Source organism: Hemitrygon akajei, chromosome 5 (genome assembly GCF_048418815.1).
Source record: "Hemitrygon akajei chromosome 5, sHemAka1.3, whole genome shotgun sequence".
Classification (NCBI taxonomy): Eukaryota; Metazoa; Chordata; class Chondrichthyes; order Myliobatiformes; family Dasyatidae; genus Hemitrygon; species Hemitrygon akajei.
The window spans coordinates 96,622,502-96,646,009 of NC_133128.1; the positions used below are offsets into that span (position 1 = coordinate 96,622,502).

At 45.1% G+C, this 23,508-nt stretch overlaps 1 protein-coding gene across 1 annotated transcript in view; it reads right to left on the reverse strand.

The window, feature by feature from the left end:
* The window catches only part of eaf2 (ELL associated factor 2), a 63,151-nt gene that overhangs the window by 15,467 nt on the left and 24,176 nt on the right, over window positions 1-23,508 (reverse strand). Inside the window, exon 4 of the mRNA XM_073046107.1 lies at window positions 13,936-14,093. Coding sequence (XP_072902208.1) covers window positions 13,936-14,093 — 158 coding nt within the window. The remainder of the gene's footprint in view (window positions 1-13,935; window positions 14,094-23,508) is intronic.

Here is a 23,508-nt window from a genome sequence, read left to right on the forward strand (position 1 = left end):
AGGGAAAGTATGAAACAGTCAACGTTTCAGGCCGAGATCCTTCATCGGAATTCCCCCTCTTCCCCCCCCCCCCCCCCCAAGTGGGCAGAGCCAAGTGAGAAATTGTTGATTGCTGAGAGGACCAGACCAACAGGTAGAGGGTGGTGGTGGAGGGGAGAAAGAAGTGGAGAGCTTTACGGCCTTCTTGGTGGCCGATAGAAGTGCATAGGAACTGCACAACCATGGTGAAAATGATCAGGGCCAGGGAACTGAGAGTTGTTGAAGAGATCAAGAACATGTGAAGTGCAGATTGTCTGAACCGGGGAGTGGGGAATAAAATGGAGGTATGTTGGCACAAGTTCAGTGGGGCAGGAGCAGGCAGAGACAATGGACTTACTAGGACAGTCAGGTTTGTGGATCTTGGGTAGGAGGTAGAAATGAGCAGTGCGGGGTAAGGCAACTATGAGGTTGGTGGCAGTGGCTGGGAGTTCTTCAGAGTTGATGGGTCAGTGATGGTGTAGGAGACAATGACTTGATGGTCCGGAGCGGGGTCTTTTTCAAGGCGTAGGTAAGAGGAGGTGCTGAGAGTTGTTGCCTGGCCGTAGCAAGGTAGAAGTCAGCCTATCAGACTACAACAGCACCCTCCTTGTCCACAGGTTCAATGGCGAGTGGCAAGCAGTACAGTCAGAGGGGGCAAGGTTCAAAAAGGAGAGGGGAGTGCTGAGGTTGAGATGATTCATGTCTTGCTGGCAATTAGGAAGAAATGCAGAACAAAAAGGAGGAGGATTCTGATTAAGGGTTTTAGCCTGAAACATCCACTGTTTATTTCTTTCCATGAATGGTGTCCCACCTGCTATGTTCCTCCAGCATTCTATGTGCCAAAGTATGGCAACACCAGTAGGCTGCCCCACCCAACACTACTGACACAAACCACACATTTCACCATTTCAATGTACATGTGCCAAACAAAGCTAATCTTTTTACTGCTGCAAAGTAGGAAACATAGAACGTTCACAACAGTCTTCATATTAGTGCCATGGGAATTTATTTTACCTTCACTGACAGAAAAGGTGCATCCCTAGTTGAACATCTCTGAAGTATGTTTTATTTTTATTTATTTAGAGATACAGCACAGTAACAGGCCCTTCTGGCCCAACAAACACATGCCACCCAATTACACCCAGTTAACCTACTAAACTCTGCGTCTTTGGAATGTGAGAGGAAACTAATGCAGAACGTACAAACTCCTGACAGTCAGTGGCAGAATTGAATCTAGGTTGCCAGCACTGTAATAGTATTAGGCAAATAGCCACGCAACTCTGTCACACTGTATGTAAACAGTATTCTGCATTCTGTTATTGTTTGCTCCTGTACTACCTGAATGCACTTGTGTGATGGACTGATCTGCTAGGCTTTTCACTCTTGCTGTGTTTCAGTGTCAATAATAAACCATGAGGTAATGTTGCAGCTCTATAAAACCTGTTCAGTTCTGGTTGCCTTACTATAGAAAGGGCGTGGAAGCTTTAGAGGCTACAGAGATTTACTAGGATGCCGCCTGGATCAGAGAACATATCATGAGGAAAGGTTGCGTGAGCTAGGGATTTCCTCTTTGGTGCAAAGGAGGTTGAGAGGTAACTTGACAGAGGTGTACAAGATGGTAAGAGGCAAAAATAGAGGGGATAGCCAAAGAATTTTTCCCCAGAGCAGGAATAGCAAATAAGAGGGGGCATAATTTTAAGGTGATTGAAAGTACGTATAAGGGGGTTGTCAGAGGTAGCTTTTTTTAATTTTCACAGAGTGGTGGGTGCATGGAACATGCTGCCAGAGAGGGTGGTTGACGCAGATACATCAGGGGTGTTTAAGAAACTCAGATTAAATCATGGATGAAAGGAAAATTGAGGGTTAAATGGAAAAAAAGGGTCAGATTGATCTTGGAGTAGGTTATAAGGTCGGCAAAGTACTGTGGCACGCTATAATGTTCCATTCTCTATATTAAGGCAGCATTCTCTCAACCTGGCACTGGAGTGTCAGCCTAGATTTAGTGGGCAAGTTTCTGGATTTCCTGAGCCAGGGCAAGCACTGCCATTGAGCAATAGCTGAAACCTCCTCTATATGTTCATACGGCATTTCACTTTGTCAGCCACGAGGAGATTCGAGAAATGGACACAGTTGTAAAGTATAGGAGCCAATTTGAAACAAGGTCCTCTGAGCAGGAATTAGCTCAAAAGACCAGAAATTGTTTGATCATACGAACAAGGTGTTAGAGGGACTCAATGGGTCAGACAACATCTGTGAACTCGACGGGTCACACAACAGACCCTTTGGCACATCTGGTTCATGCCCACCAAGATACCCATCCAAGCTGGCCACATATACCTCTAAATCTTTCTTCTCCATGTACTGTCTTTTACAAGTTGTTTTTTTAAAACTTAGAGATAGAGCATGGAATAGACCCTTCCAGTTTAATGAACCACACTGCCCAGCAAACCACTTATTTAACCCCAGCCTAAATCACAGGTTCCAAGGTTGTCAAGCCGAGGAGTGGTAGTGGGGACAAACTCCCAGTATCCAAAAGTGTTCCTCATGGCATGCGCCTCAAATGGCCTCTGACAACCAAGTCCAACTCCTGGCCTTCTCGTGTGGCTTAGCCTCTAAGCTCAGCAGAACTGTTTCTACTGACAGGAGAAGGGGCGAAGGCGGGTCCTGGCGCCTTAAAACCAGTGCTTCGGGTGGATGGAGCTCGTCAGCCTGGGAAGGCAGTCTATCTAAGAGAGGGAAAACTCTGATTTCAAACCTCCGCTGCCTTGTGTCCATTCCAACTCATGGGCAAGGCTTCAGGAGAAAACCCTGAGGACAAATCCAGAGCTGGAGTCACTAAGGCAGTCCAACGTTGCCTTCAACCTCGCTCTGGCAACTCCTGCGATGTCACTGGTGCCAAGCTGTATCGACCCTTGCCCTTCCCTTGGACAACATCAGTGGCATGGAGAGGGGAGACTTGCTGCTTGGGCAACTGCTGGTCTTCCATACAACCTTCCCCAGGCCTGTGCCCTGGAGAGGCTGAAGCAAGACTTTCTAGGCACAGATCCACGGTTTCGCGAGACTAACAGATGCCATCCAATCCAAATCACAGGACAATTTACAATGACCAATTAACCTGCTAACCTGTTTGTCTGAACTCCAATGCCCTGAGATACCACAGCATTGCACTAAGCACTACGCTACCTGTCTCAACCATTTCCTTTGGAAGCTCATTCCATATACATATAAATCACCTCCTGTATTAAAAAATGCCTTCAAGTTCTTATTAAATCTTTCCACTCTCACCATACAAGTCTATGTTCTTTGTTCTTGATGCTCAACCCTGGGCAAACAAACATTGCATGTTTCTTTGCCCCTCATGATGTTATACACCACCACAAGATACTGTAAGTTGTCAAGTCCATGAAAGTCAGTCTATTGGTTGTGAAATCAGTTCAGAGTTGTGGTGAGTTATATTATCCATGCCAGCTTAGGAGCCTGATGGTTGAAGGGTAATAAGTGTTACTGAATCTTTGGTGTGGGACCCAAGGCTCCCAACCCAATAGAAGAGAGCATGGTCTGGACGTTTGGGGCCCTTGATGATGGAGGCTGCTTTCTTGTGGCAGTGCTCCTAATAAATGTGCTCAATGGTGGGGAGGGCTTTGCCTGTGGTGTACTGAAGGTATCCTCTACTTTCTGTGGACTGAGAATTCGTGTTTCCATATAGGCTGTGAAGCAACCAGTCAGGATACTCTTCACTGTGCATCTTGTTAAATTTTTTAGATGACGTGCTGAATCTACGCAAACTTCAAAGAAAGTAGAATTGCTGTCTTACCTTCTTTGTGATGGCACTTATGTGCTAGATCCAGGACAGATTCTCTGATATGATAATGCAAAGGAATTTAAAGTTACTGACCCTCTCATGATGGTGACTGTTTCCATCACTTTGCTGACGATCAAGAATGGACTGCTTGGGCAGTGATGGACCTGCTTGAATTTGAGCAACACACAAGGTGCTGGAGGAACTCTGAGTTAAGTAGTATCTATGGAGGGGAACGGGCAGTCAATGTCTCGGCTCAAGACGAAAGAAAGAGAGGGAGATAACCAGTTTAAGGAGGTGGGGAGGGGGTGGGGGAAGAGGTGTGAGAGGTGGATCCAAGTGCGAGTAGGAATGATGCAAGAAGTTGGGAGGGGATGGGTGAAAGTGAAAAAGATGGAATCTGATGGCAAGGACATTGGACTGTGGAATTAAAGAAAGGTGGGGAGCGGAACCAAAGATAGCAATGTGTAGATCGAGAGGGCAGCTGAAGGGAAAGAGATGGGGTGATGGGGGCCAGTGGAACAAAGGAGAAAATGATGGGGGCAGGTATGACCAGAAGTTAGAGAAATTAACTGTATGTTCATACCATCGGGTTGGTGACTATCAAGGTGGTATATAAGGTGCTGTTCCTATAATCAGCATCTAGCCTCACTTGTCAGGAGGAGAGGCCATGGACAAATGTGTTGATGTGGAAATGGGAAGTGGAATTAAGGTAGCAGTCCACTAGGCAATCCCAGCTGGTATGGTGCACAGAGAAAAGATGTCCAATGAAGTGAGTTCCCTCCACCTGTGTAATTCAATGGCACAAACGGATGTGGAGGCTAAGTCACTGAGGTTCAGAGGTTCTTCAGTAATCAAGGCATCAAAGGTTATGGGAAGAAAGCAGAGAACGGGATTGAGAGGAACAATAAATCAGCCATGATGGAACTACGGAGCAGACTCAATGCTCCGAATGGCCTAATTCTTTTCCTACATCTTATGGGTCCTCACTCAAATTTATTCCGCTTTTTGAGAATTGGGAAAAACCAGGCAATTCTCTGTATTCACCCAAAAGACTGACTGTTTATTTCATTTGATAGATGCTGCCTGATCCTCCACGTTCCTACAGAAAGCTCTTTCGTATTTGGCTCCAGATTCCAGCATCTGTAGTCTCTACACATTGTTGGGTAATAGCTCGACCAAGTGGTAAAGCATGGACCTGCAGCTAAGACTGACAAAAGTAATTGATGAGGCAGAGAGCAAAGGCTTTGGGTTCTCTGTGGTAAGTTCATCCAGAAAATCAGGAGGTATGGAATCCAGAGGAACTTGGCTGTGTAGATTTGGAATTGGCTTAGCCAGAGAAGGCAGAGGGTGGTTGTGATAAGTGACCAGTGGTGTTCTGCAGAGACCTATCTGTTCTGGGACTCTTGTTCTGTAATATAACTTGTCTGAGGAAGTAGAGGGGTAGATTTATTAAGTTTGCAGGTGACACAAAGGTTGGAGCTGTTTTCAAGTTTAGGAGGTTATCGTGGGTTACAACAGAATACAGGTAAGATGCACAGTTGAACAGAGGAGTGGCAGATGGAGTTAAATCCGGAGAAGAGTGAAGTGATACCCTTCTGAAGAGCGAACTTGAAGATGGAGTACAAGGTTAATGACAGAATTCTTAGCAGTATGGAGGAACTGAGGAATCTTGTGGTTCATGTCCACAGATCTCTCAAAGTTGCTGTACAAGTTGATAGGCTAGTTAAGAAGATGTAGAAGTATGTTGGTCTTCATCAGTCAGGGGATTGAGTTTAAAAACCAGAAGGTAATGTTGCAATTCTATAAAACTTCGGTTATGCCACACTTGGAGGGCTTTTCGCTTTGGAAAGAAGGATGAAAGGTGACTTGATAGAGATGTACAGGGGAAACAGATAGAGGGTAGCCAGCTGAGAAATTGAGGACTCGGGGGGGTCCAAGTCCAAAGATCACTCAAAGTTGCCATGGAAGTTGATAGGACGGTAAAGATGATGTAGGGTGTGTTGGTCTTCATTAGTAGAAGGATTGAGTTCAAGAGCCAGATGTAATGTCAGACGTGTGCGTGGAAGGACCTTTATCTGTGCTGTATAACTGTGGTAGGACTGAAGGGCTTTGATTAGACCTGCTATTTATGAGATTACTTAGCTCCATCTACAGTGTCTGGTTCACTATCTACTGAGCAAGCACCAAACAATGAAACAACAATGTTACCAGTGGTGGAGTAATGAAAATACCAAGCTCTGAGCTACTATACAGCCAATTTTGTACGTAGTTTGCTAACTCTCCCTGCAATTTAACCTTCAAGAGCAACCTACCATACATGAACCTTATCAGAACCCCAATATACACTCAGTAGCCACATTATTAAGTACCTCCTGTGCCCAGTAAAGTGGTAAATGAGTGTACATTCCAAGTGTGCTGCTCCTGTAGCCCATCCATTTCAAGATTCGACGTGTTGTGCGCTCAGAGATGCACTTCTGCACACCACTGTTGTAACGCCTGGTTATTTGAGTTACTGTCGTCTTTCTGTCAGCTTGAACTAGTCTGACCAATTTCCTCTGACCTCTCTCATGGATTTTTGCCCAGAAAACTGCCACTTACTGGATGATTTTTGTTTATCGCACAATTCTCTGTAAACTTTAGAGTGTGTGAAAATCCCAGGAGATCAGCAGTTTCTGAGTTACTCAAACCACCCTGTCCGGAACCAACAATCATTCAAAGGTCAAAGTCTTTTTCACATTTCTTCCCCATTCTGATGTTTGGTCTGAACAACAACTGAACCTCTTAACCGTGTCTGCATGCTTTTATGTATTCAGTTACTGCCAAATGATTGGCTGATTAGATAGTTGCATTAATGACATGGTGTACAGGTGTACCTAATAAAATAGCCACTGAGTGTATACGAAACCTACCATCTGACCAACTTTCCTCATCATGTCATCAAACTTGAAATCTCCTGCCAACGAAAGCAGATGGTGCTGGAAATAAATGGTGACATTCTGCAGGCAAGTCAAAGAACTACTAGATATACTTTTGAATTAAAAACATTGCAATCTGCACTCTGCGATTTCTCTTTAAAAATGTACTTCTGATCTGTTATTATTTGTTTGCTTTTGTATTTGCAATTTGTTTTTTGCATATTGCTTGTCTGGCTTTGTGTGTAGTGTTTTCAAGATTCTATTCAATTTCTTTGTTAGCCCTTAAGACCATAAGATATAGGAGCAGAATTAGGCCATTTGGCCCATTGAGTCAGTTCTGCCATTTCATCCCATGCCTGATCCATTTTCCCTCTCAGCCCCAATCTCCAGCTTTGTCCACATATCCCTTCATGCCCTGACCAATCAAGACTCTATCAACCTTTGCCTAAAATATACATAAAAGACTTGGCCTTCACAGCTGTCTGTGGCAAAGAATTCCACAGATTCACCACTCTCTGGCTAAAGAAATTCCTCCTCATCTCTGTTCTAAAATGAAGCCTCTCTATTCTGAGGCAGTGTCCTCTGGTCTTAGACTCTCCCACATAGGAAGCATCCTCTCCAAATCCACTCTATCAAGGCCTTTCACCATTCGATAGGTTTCAATGAGGTCACCCCTCATTCTTCTGAATTCCAATGAACACAGGCCCAGAGCCATCAAAGGCCCTTCATATGACAAGCCATTCAATCTTGGAATCTTTTTCTTGAGCCTCCTTTGAACCACCTCTAGTTTCAGTACATTGTTTCCAAGATAAGGGGCACGAAACTGATCACAACTGAGGTGTCTCCAGTGCTTTATAAAGTCTCAACATTAAATCCTTGCTTTTATATTCTAGTCCTCTTTAAAAGAATGCTATCATCATATTTGGCTTCCTCAGTACAGACTCAGCCTCTCAGGGTAGTATATGGTGACTTGTATGTACTTTGATAATAAACTTACTTTAAACTTTGAAGCAGTGTACACCTTCTTCACCACTTTCTCTTCCTGCATTACCAGTTTTGTGGAAACATGTCACCCTGTTCAACTGCAGTCCACAGGGCCCTGCCATAGACTGTGTATGTCCTGCCCTGGTTGAACTTCTCAAAATGTATTGCCTGACACTTGTCTGAGTTAAGTTCCCCTGCTGTCCTTTGCACACTTTCCCTAGATCTTGCTGTAATCTAGAGCCTGTTATAAACTTAGATGACACAAACTGCTGGAGGAACTCAACAGGTCAGGCAACTTCTATGGAGGGGAATAAACAGTTGACACTCCAAACCAAGACCAATATCAGGAGCTCTGATGAATGGTCTCAATGAAGGGCTTTGGCCCAAAGCATCAACTGTTTATTTTTCTCCACAAATGCTGCCTGACCTACTGAGTTTCTCCAATATTTTGTGTGTCTCATTCTGGACTTCCAACATCGGCAGAATCTCGTGTTCATAACCTTAGCCGACCTTCGTCACCAGTGACCTATACCACAAATTTGGTGTCCTCTGCAAACTTGCTGATTATGACACCTCCATTTACATCCAAATCATTAATATACATGACAAGCTCATTGTAGTAGGCATACTATGCAAATTAGAATTCTGCTACAGTAGAATAATTCAATAGCAGCACAGGACTGAGGTGAGGCTTAACTTATTCACGCAAAAGGTTGTGTAACGGGGTTTCTTATGTTACTGCGTATGTTAATCAAAATGGCTTCTTTGTTATGGTAACTGGTGAGAGACTGCTTTCTCTCGCAGCTTGTTTGAGTTATAATTACTGATAATCTTTCTTGTGGGTCTGTGAGCTGTCGTTGCATGGGATCTTGGGGAGTTGGAGAGGAGATCGCGAGGAAGGCAGACGGTGCTGGATGCGCTCTGGTCGACAATCGAGGTTGGTCCCAGGCGCACGGGTCGTGAAGGTCAGAGAAGATCGAATAGTGGACCGAAGACTTCGATGGTTGAGCTCCAACGATTGTGCACTAATTGACTGAACCCTGATAAGTTCTGGCGCCTTTTCTTTCCTTTCTTTTCTTTCATATATATTGTATTGCTATTAATCACTTAGTTCTAGTAAGATTTATAAAGTGTATTCTGTAAACGTACATGGCGTGCGGTTTGATATTGTGTGTGCCAGTTTGTATCAGTGTGCATTTCACAGCATCCACATATACGGGAGGCGCGGTTTGGCGGGTGGACGAATCTTCCCCTAGACATACACCAGCTGATCGCATGAGCGTTACAGTTGTAAAAATGTAACTTCCTCTACTCAAGGGATCCATAGATGCTCGCTCATTCAAGAATCCATTTTATTTGTTATGTGTACATCAAAACGTACAGTGAAACATGTCACAAACAAGAGAAAATCTGCAGATTCTGGAAATCTGAGCAACACACACAAAATGCTGAAGCAACTCAGCAGGCCAGGCAGCATCTGTGGAAAAGAGCACAAAGAAGTCCTGCCAAAGGCTTTCAGCCCAAAACATCGACTGTACCTTTTTCCATAGATGCTGCCTAGCCTGCTGAGTCCCTCCAGCATTTTGTGTGTGTTGCAGTGAAACATGTCCCTTGCATTAACAACCAACACAACTGAGGGTGTGCTGGGGGCAGCCGGCAAGTGTCGCCACATTCTGGCACACAATGCTCAGCAAAACAGCACAGAACACAACAAGCAAGCAAAAACAGGCCCTGTTCTTCCCTCCCACCCATGCACATACATAATTCTTTACCCTCAGAAAAGGCTTTCAGCGGACATGATCAAGATCAAAGATGAACGTTATAGGCCTTGAAGAATAATAGGGTAGGGTGAGACACTGCAGTTGATACTTCAAAGTTGAAAGCAAATTTATTATCACAGTTTGGATATGTCACCGTTCACTACCCTGAGATCCTTTTTTCTGCAGGCATTTATAGGAAAATAGACAATAGAATCGATGAATAACCAACAGACAACCAATCTGCAGAAGACGACAAACTGTGCAAATACAAAATAAAAAACAAGTAATAGTAATACTGCATCAGCACTGCAGGACTGCTTCAAAAGCACAGACTGGAGCATGTTCAGGGAGGCGATTAACGTTGACGAATATGCAGGATTGGTGACTGGCTATGTAGGAAAATGCATAAGGCTGTTATCATGATTAAACCAGAAACCATGGCTGACTGCAGAGGCTCGTGCGCTGCTTAGGGTTCAGATGCTGCCTTAACATCGGGAACAGGACGATTCTCAGGTCAGCAAGAGCTACACTCTCCTGTGCTGTCAGGAAAGCAAAGCATGAATACTCACAGAAAATCCAGACACCTCTGTGACACCAGGGACATGCGGTGCATGTGGCAAGGAATACAAACCATAACTGATTACAAGTCCACCCTGCACATCAACAATAGCAATGTCTCCCTTACTGATAGGCTGAATGTCTTCTATACAGAATTTAACACAGGCACCCTGCCCAGCCACATTTGAGGTGAGGATGATCCTAACCAGGGTAAACCCACACAAAGCTGTGGGGTTGGACAACATACTGGTCAGCTGCTGCAGAACAGTGTGGCCTGGCTAACAGAGGTCTTAACCAACATCTTTAATATCTCCCTGAAACGGTCCACTGTCCCTACAGGCTTCAAGGCAGCCACCATCATTCTGGTGCTCAAAAAAAGAAACAATAACCAGCCAAAGCGATTACCGCCGAGTGGGGCTGACTTCAACAGAGCTTTGAGTGGCTGGTAATGGATCACACAAAGTACCGTACTACTTCCAGTTCACCTACCGTTCAAATCAGTCCACTAATGATGAGAGCTTAGCCCTCCAGTCCATCCTGTACTAACTAGAAAACAACGTCTCATACACCAGGATGTCGCTTATCCACTTCAGCTTGGCACTTAACATGATCATCCCTCAGAAGGTGGTGGGTAAACTGTCCTTGTTGGGACTCAGTACTCCTCTCTGTAACTGGATCCTGGATATCTTGATGGAAAGACCGCAGTCAGTCCAAGTTGGCATCAACATCTCAAGCTCCATCATGCTGCCCCCAGGCTGTGTGCCAGTCTGCTGTTGTTCACACTGCTGACTCAATGGCACTGCCAGATTCAGCTCAAACCACATCGAGTTTATGATGATACTACAGTGGTTGGCCTCATCAGCAACAATGATGAGTCTCATACAGAGAGGAGCTAGAGAGCTAGAGTCAAATGGGGTGAGAATAACAACTTGAGTCTCAATGTGGAGAAGGTAAAGGAGATGATTGTAGATTTCAGGAAGACACAGGTGACCATTCTCTATTGTACATCAATGGCTCTGCCATGGAGAGACTGAAGAGCACAAAGTTCCTTGGGATGAACATAATGGACGATCTAACCTGGACCCACAATACCTCCTCATTAGTCAAGAAGGCACAGCAGCATCTACACTTTATAACCATATAACCATATAACAATCACAGCACGGAAACAGGCCATTCCGGCCCTCCTAGTCCGTGCCGAACTCTTAATCTCACCTAGTCCCACCTACCCGCACTCAGCCCATAACCCTCCACTCCTTTCCTATCCATATACCTATCCAATTTTACCTTAAATGACACAACTGAACTGGCCTCTACTACTTCTACAGGAAGCTCATTCCACACAGCTATCACTCTCTGAGTAAAGAAATACCCCCTCGTGTTTCCCTTAAACTTTTGCCCCCTAACTCTCAAATCATGTCCTCTCGTTTGAATCTCCCCTACTCTCAATGGAAACAGCCTATTCACGTCAACTCTATCTATCCCTCTCAACATTTTAAATACCTCGATCAAATCCCCCCTCAACCTTCTACGCTCCAATGAATAGAGACCTAACTTGTTCAACCTTTCTCTGTAACTTAAGTGCTGAAACCCTGGTAACATCCTAGTAAATCGTCTCTGCACTCTCTCTAATTTATTGATATCTTTCCTATAATTCGGTGACCAGAACTGTACACAATATTCCAAATTTGGCCTTACCAATGCCTTGTACAATTTTAACATTACATCCCAACTTCTGTACTCAATGCTCTGATTTATAAAGGCCAGCGTTCCAAAAGCCTTCTTCACCACCCTATCTACATGAGACTCCACCTTCAGGGAACTATGCACTGTTATTCCTAGATCTCTCTGTTCCACTGCATTCCTCAATGCCCTACCATTTACCCTGTATGTTCTATTTGGATTATTCCTGCCAAAATGTAGAACCTCACACTTCTCAGCATTCTGAGACATACAAGCCTTTCTGAGGCGGCTGAGACATACAAGCCCACCTTCTATCAAATTTCTAAAGAAGCACCTTTGACAGTGTCCTGTTGGTCTGCATCATTGTGTGGTACGGAAGCTACGAGTCATTGGACCACAGGACCCTATACAGAGAATAGTACAAACCACCGAGAGGATCTCTCTTCCCCGATTTGTGACATATACTCAGAGTGCTTCAGACAAAGTTTAGCCGAGGATCGTTACCACCCATCCCACGATCTCTTTGCTGAGGGTCCCGACCACCCATCCCACAATCTCTTTGCTGAGGGTCCCGTCCACCCATCCCACAATCTCTTTGCTGAGAATCGTTACCACCCATCCCACAATCTCTTTGCTGAGGGTCCCAACCACCCATCCCACAATCTCTTTGCTGAGAATCGTTACCACCCATCCCACAATCTCTTTGCTGAGGATCCCGACCACCCATCCCACAATCTCTTTGCTGAGGATCGTTACCACCCATCCCACAATCTCTTTGCTGAGGATCGTTACCACCCATCCCACAATCTCTTTGCTGAGAATCGTTACCACCCATCCCACAATCTCTTTGCTGAGAATCGTTACCACCCATCCCACAATCTCTTTGCTGAGAATCGTTACCACCCATCCCACAATCTCTTTGCTGAGGATCGTTACCACCCATCCCACTACTCTTTGACCCATTACTATCAGGAAGGATGAACAGAAGCATCAGGACTAGAATTGCTTGATGAAGTAACAGTTTCTTCCCTCAAGCTGTGAAACTAATGAATACCCTGCCACCACCAAGGTTTCAGCATTACAGCAGCAAGCTGTTTACAGTTTACCTGTATTGTGTACTACATGCATTTTGAGTTATATTTTATTAACTTATGTTAATATTTTGGCTTATGTGCTATATGTGGTATGTTTTGTGTGCACAATGGTCCAGAGGAACATTGTTTCATTTGGTTGCATCTTCAGAAACAGCTCCATTTCTATCTTTGTTATCTCTTTTTTCTTTTCAAGGTTCTTTTGAAGACCCTGACCTGGAGTTACACTCTGACATCAGTTCTTTGAGGGAATGGAACCTGCGCTCAGGGCCTCATGACTGGCCGCTTTTCAGCCTGGAAGACTAGCCTTGCCTTCAGGCTGCCAGATTTTCATGGCTCTGGAGACGGGCTGATTCAAGACCGGTGCTGCTGCCTGATACGTTGTGAGAGATGGAAGATTGAAAGCAGCAAGCTGGCTACTGGCTGTGTTCTTTGGGCACAGAGCTTGAAAGAAACGATGCAACAGACATTTCACACTATGAATCAGTGAGTTGCTTTGTTATGTGTCCCCTCACGCTGTGAAATGGGGACACCTGTTTTTCCCTTATTAGGGAGAGAGAGCGAGCATGTGGTATGTAGAATACCAGGTGAACGAGTAGTCTTTGGGGTACTGCAAGTCTGTGTCTTTATTAATGCTTTGCTGCACGCTTGAGTGCTCAGTGGCGGGGGGTGCCAATACTTTTTTATGCTGGTGGGGGAGTGGGGATCCTTGCTTTGCTGCTGCTTATGGGAGGGGAGTTGGGAGGGGGCTTTGGAGTTCTAACATTTAACTCATTCATTCTTTGGGGCACTCCTCTGTTTTCATGGATGTTTGCAAAGAAAAAGAATTTCAGGATGTATGGTGTATACATTTCTCTGACATTAAATGTACCTATTGAATCTATTGTATATATGTACAGTCAGGTGTCAATAAACTTGAATTTAAATAAGTAAATAAATAATACTGAGAACATGAAAGCAAGTCTGTAGGTTGTGGAATTAGGTGAGTGAAGTTATCCACGCTGGCTCTGGAGTCTGATATGAAGGGTTGAAATGGAAATTAATTGCCTTATTGAATTGTAGAGCAGACTACGTAGGCAAATCTTGCTTCAATTTCTAATGTTGTTGAATCAGCCCCCACATACCTCGTTCAATGTCATCCATTTGAGAAGCTGGCGACAGTTTTTCCTTTGGAGTTGAACTCTTGGGTATAAACGAGGCCTTGGCGTTGAGGCGGACCTGTTGCCCCAGGCGACTGGTCTGCTGATCAAGGCGAGATTGGATTTTGCTGCTTCCTTCCGCCCTACAGAGAATCAAACAAAAGCGTTACAGCATCAAAACAGCTCGCTGGGCCTATTAGGTTTCTCAATATTACTCCTCCTTACAAGTTAATATTTTATTCTTATTATAAAAGAATTTATAACTAAAAAGAATCAAATTATTGCAAAGCCAGGAAAATTGCATGTCCTTTCCTTCCTGCTTCGACACTCACAGCCTTTCCTTTCCTGAGGGCATTGGCACTTTCCGGGACATGGTCCCCACTGGGATCACAGGAATGTTCACCCAGTGGCCATTTTATTAGGTATAGGAGTAGAACTCCGTGTGATCTGCTGCTGCTGTAGTCCATCCATTTCAATGTTCAACATATTGTGCATTCAGAGATGCCGTTCTCCACACCACTGTTGTAACACATGGTTACTTGATTACTGTTGCCTTCCTGTCAGCTTGAACGAGTCTGGCCATTGGGTAATACGAGAGGGCATAATTTTAAGGTGATTGGAGGGAGATGTCAGAAGTAAGTTTCTTTTACACAGTGGTGAGTGGTGGTGTTAAAGCCAAATACATTAGAGGCATATAAGAAACTATTAGATAGGCATATAAAAGATTTAGAAATGGAGAGCTGTGCAGAAGGGAGGGGTTAGATTATTCATAGAGTAGGTTAAAAGGTTGGCACAGCATTATAGGCTGAAGGGCCTGTACTGTGCTGTATTGTTCTATCTTCTAAGAGGCTAAAAAAGTTGCGCCTTTACTCCTTGAAATTTAGAAAAATGAACAGTAATCTTAAGCAGGTATAACAGGGTACACGTCAAGATGTTTTCAATGATGAGAGAGTTTGCAATGAGGGGGGACTATTTTAAGATAAGAGACCTTGGCTTCAAATAACTGGCATGTAACAAAAATCTCATAAAAAGGTATTAAATCTCTGGAATTCCCTACGCCAGAGAATTGTGGAGGTAAGATTATTAGAAGCACAAAGTACATAAATTTTTAGAACATCAGGAATCTGGCACAGGAAGAGTTAAAGCCTGGGGTATATCAAACATTATCATACTGAACAGGGGGCAGGCTTGAGAGACCAGGAAACCTCCAGCTGCTATGTTCTTGTGAGCTTACTTGCAGCAGAGGAAATGCTGCACAGTTAAAAACACAGGCAGCGTTAACCCTTGGCCACACGAAGCCATTCTGATTCTGATGAGTGGCACAGTAACGTAGCAGTTAGCATAATGCTTTACAACACCAGCAATCATGATTGTGCTTCAATTCTCACCACTGCCTCTAAGGAGTTTGTACATTCTCTCTGTGACCATGTGGGTTTCCTCCGGGTGCTCCGGTTTCCTCCACATTCCAAAGACGTATGAGTTAGGGTTAGTAAGTAGACATGCTGTGTCGGTGCTGAAAGTGTGGTAACACTTTCAGGTTGCCTCTAGTGCAATCCTCAGACTGTGTTAGTCGTTGATGAAAGTGACGCAGTTCACTTCACGTTTCAATGTACGTGTGACAAATTAATCTCATCTATTCACTTTAATTACAAGAACATGCAAAGTGGAAAACAGAGTAAGAAATGACTACCAATTTGCAGACGTATGGAAACAGACAACCGAAACAGAGTGCCATTAATAAAAGTTAATTATAATCACTTATGACACACCTGGCTATTTAGCCCAGGATAATCTCTTGCACTCGAAGGGATACCCAGCTATTTGCCATATCCCTGCTGTCACCCTGCAGCCTAATTAGTTAAACATTTCAAGTGCATATTCAGGCACTTTATCTCTGCACTTATGGTACACTTCAGATTCCCACTATGTTCTGCATGCAAATAACTCAGCTCAGCTCCTTTCTCATTCCTCTACCACACACTGCAAATTTAAGCCCACTGGTTAACAACCCAAGGTAGATTAAAGGCTCACGTTACTGAAAGGTACAAAAACCACCCCTAAAATGCCAAACTGAAGATCGGACTTTTATCTCTAGGACTAGAATAAGAGGAGGGTGCAGCTGGTGTGAAGCTCGGCACGGAGTTTGTGTGTCTTCCCTGTGAATTTGTGGGTCCTCGTTTTCCTTGCACATTCCAAAGACGTAGCGGTCAGTAGGCTAATTATACACCCAAGAAAGTCTGCAGATGCTGGAAACCCAAAGCAACAACACACAATGCTGGAGGAGCTCAGCAGGTCAGGCAGCATCTATGGAAATTAATATACAGTTCACGTTTTGGGCCAAGACCTTCTTCAGGACTGAAAAGGAAGGGGGAAGGTGCCAGAATAAAAAGCCGGGGGGGGGGGGCTGGGAAGATGGGAAGGAGGATAGCCAGGTGAAGGGTGAAGCCAGGTAGGTTGGAAAGATAAAGGGCTGGAGAAAAAGGAATCTGATAGAACAGAGTGGACGATAGGAGACAGGGAAGGAGGAGGGGACTCGGGGAGGTGAGAGGCCAGAGTGGGGAATAGAAGAGAGGAGGAGAGGGTATTTTTTTTTTAAACCAGAAGGAGAAATGAATATCCTTGCCAACATGTTAGATGGAATATACCCAGATGGAATACAAGGTGTTGCCCCTCCACCCTGAGGGTGACCTCATCTTGACTTAAGAGGAACTCATGGACCAACATGTTGGAACTGGCATGAGAATCAGAATTAAAATGTTCAGTCACTGGGAAGTTCCACTTTTGGTGGATGAAGTTGATGTGCTCGACAGAGGGGACCCCAATTTACGATAGGCCCACTAATGTAGAGGTCGCATCCGGAGGACCAGACACATTAGATGACCCCAGCAGATTCGAAGGAGAGATGTTGCATCACCCCTGGAAGGACTGTTTGGGGCCCTAAAGGGAGTGAGGGAGGAGGTAAATAGGCAGGTGTAACACTTCAGCTGCTTGCAGGGATAACCAATGGGGTGGGACAAACGGACAAGGGAATCACAGAGGGAGCATTCCCTGTGAAAAGTGGAGGGCGGGGATGGTAAAGGGTAATGATATGTTTAATGGTAGGATCCCTTAGGAGCTGGCGGAAGTTGTGGAAGATGATGTGTTGGACGTGGAGTCTCACGGGATGCTAGGTAAGGACAAGAGGAACTCTATCACTGTTAAAGTGGCAGGAAGATGGGGTGAGTGGGTGTTTGGGAAATAGAGGAGATGTGGTCGAGGGCAGCATCAATGATGGAGGAAGGGAAACCCCATTCTATGAAGGAAGAGGACATCTCTGATGTCCTGGAAAGGGAAGTCGCACCCTAGGAACAGATCTGGCAGAGGCAAAGAAACTGAGAAAAGGGAATACCATTTTTACAGGAGACAGGATGGAAAGAGGTATCATCAAGATAATTGTGGCAGAGGAAGAGTTGTGGAGCATTCCCAGGAAAAGCCTGGACATGGACTATCCTACGTAGCCAACCAAGAGGCAAGCATAGCTGGGACCCAGTAACTGCCCATGGTTACCAGTGAGTATGGAGAAAGTGTGAGGAGCTGAAGGAAAAATTGTTGAGGGCGAGGACTTGGTTTGCCAGATGGAGGAGGGTGGTTGGTTCTTTTATTGAGAAAGAAGCAGAGAGCTTTAAGGCCATCTTGATGGGGGGATAGAAGTGTATAAGGACTGGACATCATGGTGAAGATGAGGCAGTCAGGGCCAGGGAATTGGAAGTTACCGAGGAGATTAAGAGCTTGAGAAGTGTCACAAATGTACGTGGGAAAGGACTGAACCAAGGAGATAGAAAGGAGTCAAGGTATAAGGACGCAGAATCAGTAGGGCAGGAGCAGGCAGAGACAATAGGCCTACCCGATCAGTCAGGTTTGCAGATCTTGGGTAGGAGGTAGAAGCCAGCAGTGTGGGGTAGGGGAACAATGAGTTCGCTGGCAGTGGATGGGAGCTGATGAGTTCAGTGATGGTGTCAGACGGTTTTCTGATATTCCGGATTGGTACCCTCTTCAAGGGGTAGGTACGAGGAGGGATCTGAGAGTTGCCACCTGGCCTCAGCAAGGTAGAAGTCAGTGCACCACACCATAACTGTAACACCTTTTGTCTATAGGTTTGATGGTAAAACAGCAAGACTTCCCTGGTAATGCTCTATAATGCTCCCTCCGCTACATAGATGACTGCATCCGTGCTGCTTCACGCATACATGCTGAGCTTATCAATTTCATCAACTTCACCTCTTACTTCAACTCTGCCCTTAAATTCACATGGCCCATTTCTGATACCGCCCTCCCCTTTCTCAATCTCTGTCCCTATTTCTAGAGACAAACTGTCAAACAACATCTTTTATAAACATACCATTTCCCACAGTTATCTTGACTATATCTCTTCCTATCCTGTCTCCTGTACAAATGCTGTTCCCTTTGCTCAGTACCTTTGCCTCCGCCGCATCTGTTCCCAGGAGGCAGTTTTCCTTTCCAGAACATCAGAGATATCATCCTTCTTCAAAGAAAGATGGGATAGCTACACTCATTTAAGCATTCTGTTATATTGGTATTCATGCTCATTATTGACTCCTATTTATTTATTTCTGCATTTGCACAGTTTGTTTACAGTTTATAGTTCCTGATCGTTACAGTTTACAGTTACTGGTCTACAGATTTGCTAAGTATGCCTGCACAAAAAGAATCTCAGGGTTGTATGTAGCTACATGCATGTGCTCTGATAATAAATTTTACTTTGAACTTCGAACCAGGTTTCCCTTCCTGCAACTTTGCTGCTGCCCTCACACACATCTCCTCCATTTCCCGATCATCCACACTCACCCCATCTTCCCACTGCCTTAACAGTGGTAGAGTTTTTCTTGTCCTTACCTACCACCCCATGAGCCTCCGCATCAAACACATCATCCTCCGCAACTTCCGCCACCTCCAAAGGGATCCCACGACTAAACATATCTTTACCTCCCCCGCCTCACCCTGGTTTCTGCACGGATTACTTCCTCTGTGATTCCCTTGTCCATTCATCCCTACCCACTAATCTCCCTCCCAGTACTTGTCCCTGCAAGCGGCCTAAATGTTACACCTGCCCATTCATCTCCACCCTCACCTCCATTCAGGGCCCAAAACAGTCCTTCCAGGTGAGGCAACACTTCACCTGTAAATCTGCTGGGCTCTTCTATTGTGTCCAGTGCTTCCAATGTGGTCTCCTCTACCTTGGTGAGACCAGTCGTAAATTGAGGGATCGCTTCATGAAGCACCTCCACTCTTTCCATCAAAAGCTGAACTTGCCAGTGGCCAAACATTTTAACTCTGATTCTCATTCACATTCCAACATGTCAGTCCATGGCCTCTTCTCGTGCCATGATGAGGTCACCCTCAGGGTGGAGGAGCAACACCTTATATTCTGTCTGGTTAGCCTCCAACGTGGTGGCATGAATATTGATTTCTCCTTCCTGGTAAAAACATTTCCCACCTCTCCCCTCTTCTACTATTCCCCACTCTGGCCTTTAACCTCTTCTCACCTACCTATCACCTCCCCCCCCCCCCCCCCCCCCCCCGAGTCCCCTCTCCCTTCCCTTTCTTGCATGGTCCATGCTCATCTCCTATCAGATTCTTTCCTCTCCAACCCTTTATCTTTCCCACCCACCTGGCTTCACGTATCACCTCTCACTATCCTCTTTCCTCTCCCCACACCTTTTGTTCTGGTGTCTTCCTCTTCCTTCTCAGTCCTGAAGAAGAGTCTCGGCCCAAAACACCAATTGTTTATTCCACAGGTGCTGCCTGACCAGCTGAGTTCCTCTAGCATTTTATGTGTTGCAGTCATTGCAAATTGTCCTATGATTAGACTATGGTTAAAAATAAGTGGGTTTCAGGGCAGTGCAGCTCGTTGGGCCAGAAGGGCCTATTCTGCACTGTATCTCTAAATTAATAAAATAGAGGCAGCAGTAATGTTCAGACAGACTCTGTGAAGGCAACACCTGCAATACTACGTTAATAAAAAGACAAATTGCTGCAAGGAACTCCACAGGTCAGACATCAATACCTGCATTCTGTCTGCCAGCCCTCTGACTTGCAACTTTAATTCTCTTTCCCATTTCCAAACCAATCTGTCTGCCCTCAGCCTCCTCCACTGTCAGGGTGAGCCCAAATGCAAACAAGAGAAACAGCAGCTCATATTCCACACGGGTGACCTACAACCTGAAGGTATGGACACTGAAATCTCCAATTACAGATAACTTAGTCCTTGTCTATTTCTCTTCTTCTAATCTACCCAGATCTTCCTGTACACGATAATCATTGCTTTTTTCCCACCCCCTTGCCCACTTTATCCACCTGCCCATTACCTTTCCCAGTGGGTACAACCTCTTCCCATTATTCCCATCTGCCCACATCACCTCCCTTATTTGATTCCATGCTCCGCCTTCCTCTCCTATTACATCATCTGTAAAACTTTGTTAGCTCTACCTGCTCCAACGCCGTGTTTCAGTTTGCTGACGACACCACTATCGTTGGCCAAATCAAAGGAGATGACGAATAAGCATGTAAGAAGGAGACTGAAAAGCTAGCTGAAAGGTGCCACACCAACCTCTCACTCACTTGCAGCAAAACCAAAGAGCTGATCATTGACTATAGGTGGAGGATACGAGAAGTCCATGACCCAGACCTCATCAGGAGGATCAGAAGTAAGAGAAGATCATTAATTTTAAATTCCATCACCCAGGCCATGCTCTCTTCTTGCTGTTGTCATCAGGAAGGTGGTACAGGAGCCTGAGAACTCATACCACCAGGCTCAGGAACAGTTATTACTCCTCAACCATCAGTCTTTTGAAGCAGAGGGAATAAATTTACTGAACTGTTTCCACAAACTATCAACTCACTTTCAAGGACTCTTCATCGCTTGTTCTCGATATTTATAGCTTGCTTGTTTGTTTGTTTATTTATTTGCTTGTTTGTTTGTTTTCATTTGTATTTGCACATTGGCTGTTCGTCCATTTTGAATTCTATTGTGTTTCTTTGTATGTACTGTGAATGGCTGTAAGAAAATTCTCTGGTTATATCACCATATAAAACCATGTAACAATTACAGCATGGAAACAGGCCACCTCAGCCCTTCTAGTCTGTGCCAAATGCTTACTCTCACCTAGTCTCACCTACCTGCACTCAGCCCATAACCCTTCATTCCTTTCCTGTCCATATACCCATCCAATTTTTTTTTTAAATGACAAAATCAAACCTACCTCTACCACTTCTACCGGAAGCTCATTCCACAAATATATATAGCTCGTTCCACATATATAGTGTCATACATGTACTTTCATAATACATTTACTTTGAACCTATCACCTCTAAGCCTCTGGTGCTATTTTGACCCTTCCCTAACTCAAAAGACTCCATATGCCAAATAATTCCTCCTCACCTGGATCTTAACTCTTACACCCAGTGCAGCCTCCTGTATATCAGTAAGACCTGATGTAGACTGGGTGACCACTTCGCTGAGCACTTACATTCAGTCAGTCAGTCAGAAAAAGCTGGACCTCTCTGTAGCCACCCACTTCAGTTCCACTTCCCATTCCGACATGTCAGTACATCGCTTCCTCTACTGTCACGATGAGGCCACAGTCAGGTTGTAGGAGCATCACCTTGTATTCCATTATGGTAGCCTCCAATCTGATGGCATGAACATCGGTTTCTTGAACCTCTGGTAATTGCCCCCCCCTTCACAATTCCCCACTTTTGTTTCCTTCTCTCATCTTATCTCCTTACCTGCCCACCACCTCCCTCTGGTGCTCCTCCCCCATCCCTTTCTTCCATGGACTTCTGCCATCATCTCCCCCACCTCCAGCCCTTTATCTCGTTCAATAATCAACTTCCCGGCTCTTTACTTCACCCCCTCCCAGGTTAACCCATCACCTGCCACCTTGTACTTTTTCCTCCCCTCCCCCTGCCTTCAGACACTGACTTTTCCTCTTCCTTTCCAGTCCGGAAGGGTCTCAGGGTCACATTGACTAGTCACTCTTTTCCATAGAAGCTGCCTGGCCTGCTGAGTTCCTCCAGTGTTTTGTGAATGTTGCTTTGGATTTCCAACATCTGGAAATCTGTGATCTTACTTGCCAGCTCTTCCCCATCGCAAATTAAGGGTCTCAACCAGCAATGTCAATGGCCCATTTCTCTCCACGGATGCTGCCTGGCCCAGTAGTTCTTTTTTCTACTCCTGATTCCATTATTTGCAGTCTCTTGTGTCTGTATTATAGAATTACATTTACTTCAGTACTATATAGCCCTTGAAAGACGCAGTATCTTTGGAAGTACAGTTTCATCAATCGAGAGGGTGCCGAGGAGATTTACCAGGATGCTGCCTAGATTGGAGAGCATGTCTTATGAGGATAGGTTAAGCGAGCAAGGGCTTTTCTCCTTGCAAAGGAGGATGAAAGGTGATTTGACAGAGGTGTACAAGAGGCATAGAATGAGTGGACAGCTGGAGACATTTCCCCAGGGCTAATATAAGGGGGCACAATTTTAAGGTGATTGGAGTATAGGGGAATGGTATGTTTTGTTTATACACTTGCTATCTTGAGGCAAATCAGAGTAGATAAATTCCCAGGACCTGACAGAGTATTCCCTCGGACCTTGAAGGAGACTAGTGTTGAAATTGCAGGGGCCCTGGCAGATAGATTTAAAATGTCGGTATCTACGGGTGAGGTGCCGGAGGATTGGAGGATAGCTCATGTTGTTCCTGTCTGTTGTGGCCACTCCCGGTTGCCACCCACTTCAACTCTGCTTCACATTCCCATTCGGATATGTCCGTACATGGCCTCCTCTACTGCCATGATGAGGCCAAACTCAGGCTGGAGGAGCAACACCTCGTATACCGTCTGGGTAGTCTCCAGCCCCTTGGTATGAACAATGAATTCTCCAACTTCTGGTAATTCCCTCCCGCTCCCTTCCCCCATCCCAGTTTCACTCTGCCTCCTCCTCCAGCTGCTTATCACCTCTCTCATGATTCTGCCTTCTACTACAGTGCTTTCAGCTTACATTCCTTCCTCACTTTTCCTGCCTATCCCCTCCCTGCTTCCCCTCCCCCACCCCTTGATTTTTCCTCTGATTGGTTCTTAATCGGACACCCACCAGCCTTCTTCCCACCCACCCCCCACCTTCTTCATAGGGCCCCTGCCCCCTCCCTCTTCAGTCCTGACGAAGGGTCTTGGCCCAAAACATTGACTGCTCGTTTTCCTGGATGCTGCCCGATCTGCTGAGTTCCTGCAGCATGTTGTACGTGTTGATTTGACCACAGCATCTTCAGTGTACTTTGTGTTCACACAGAGAGTGGTGCGAATGTGGAATAAGCTGCCAGATGAAGTGGTAAATGCGGGCTCACTTTTAACATTTAAGAAAAACTTGGACAGGTACATAGATGAGAGGTGTATAGAGGGATATGGGCCAGGTGCAGGTAAGTAGGTCTAGGCATAAAAATGGTTCAGCACAGCCAAGAAGGGCCAAAAGGCCTGTTTCTGTGTTATGTTCTATGGATATCGGGAG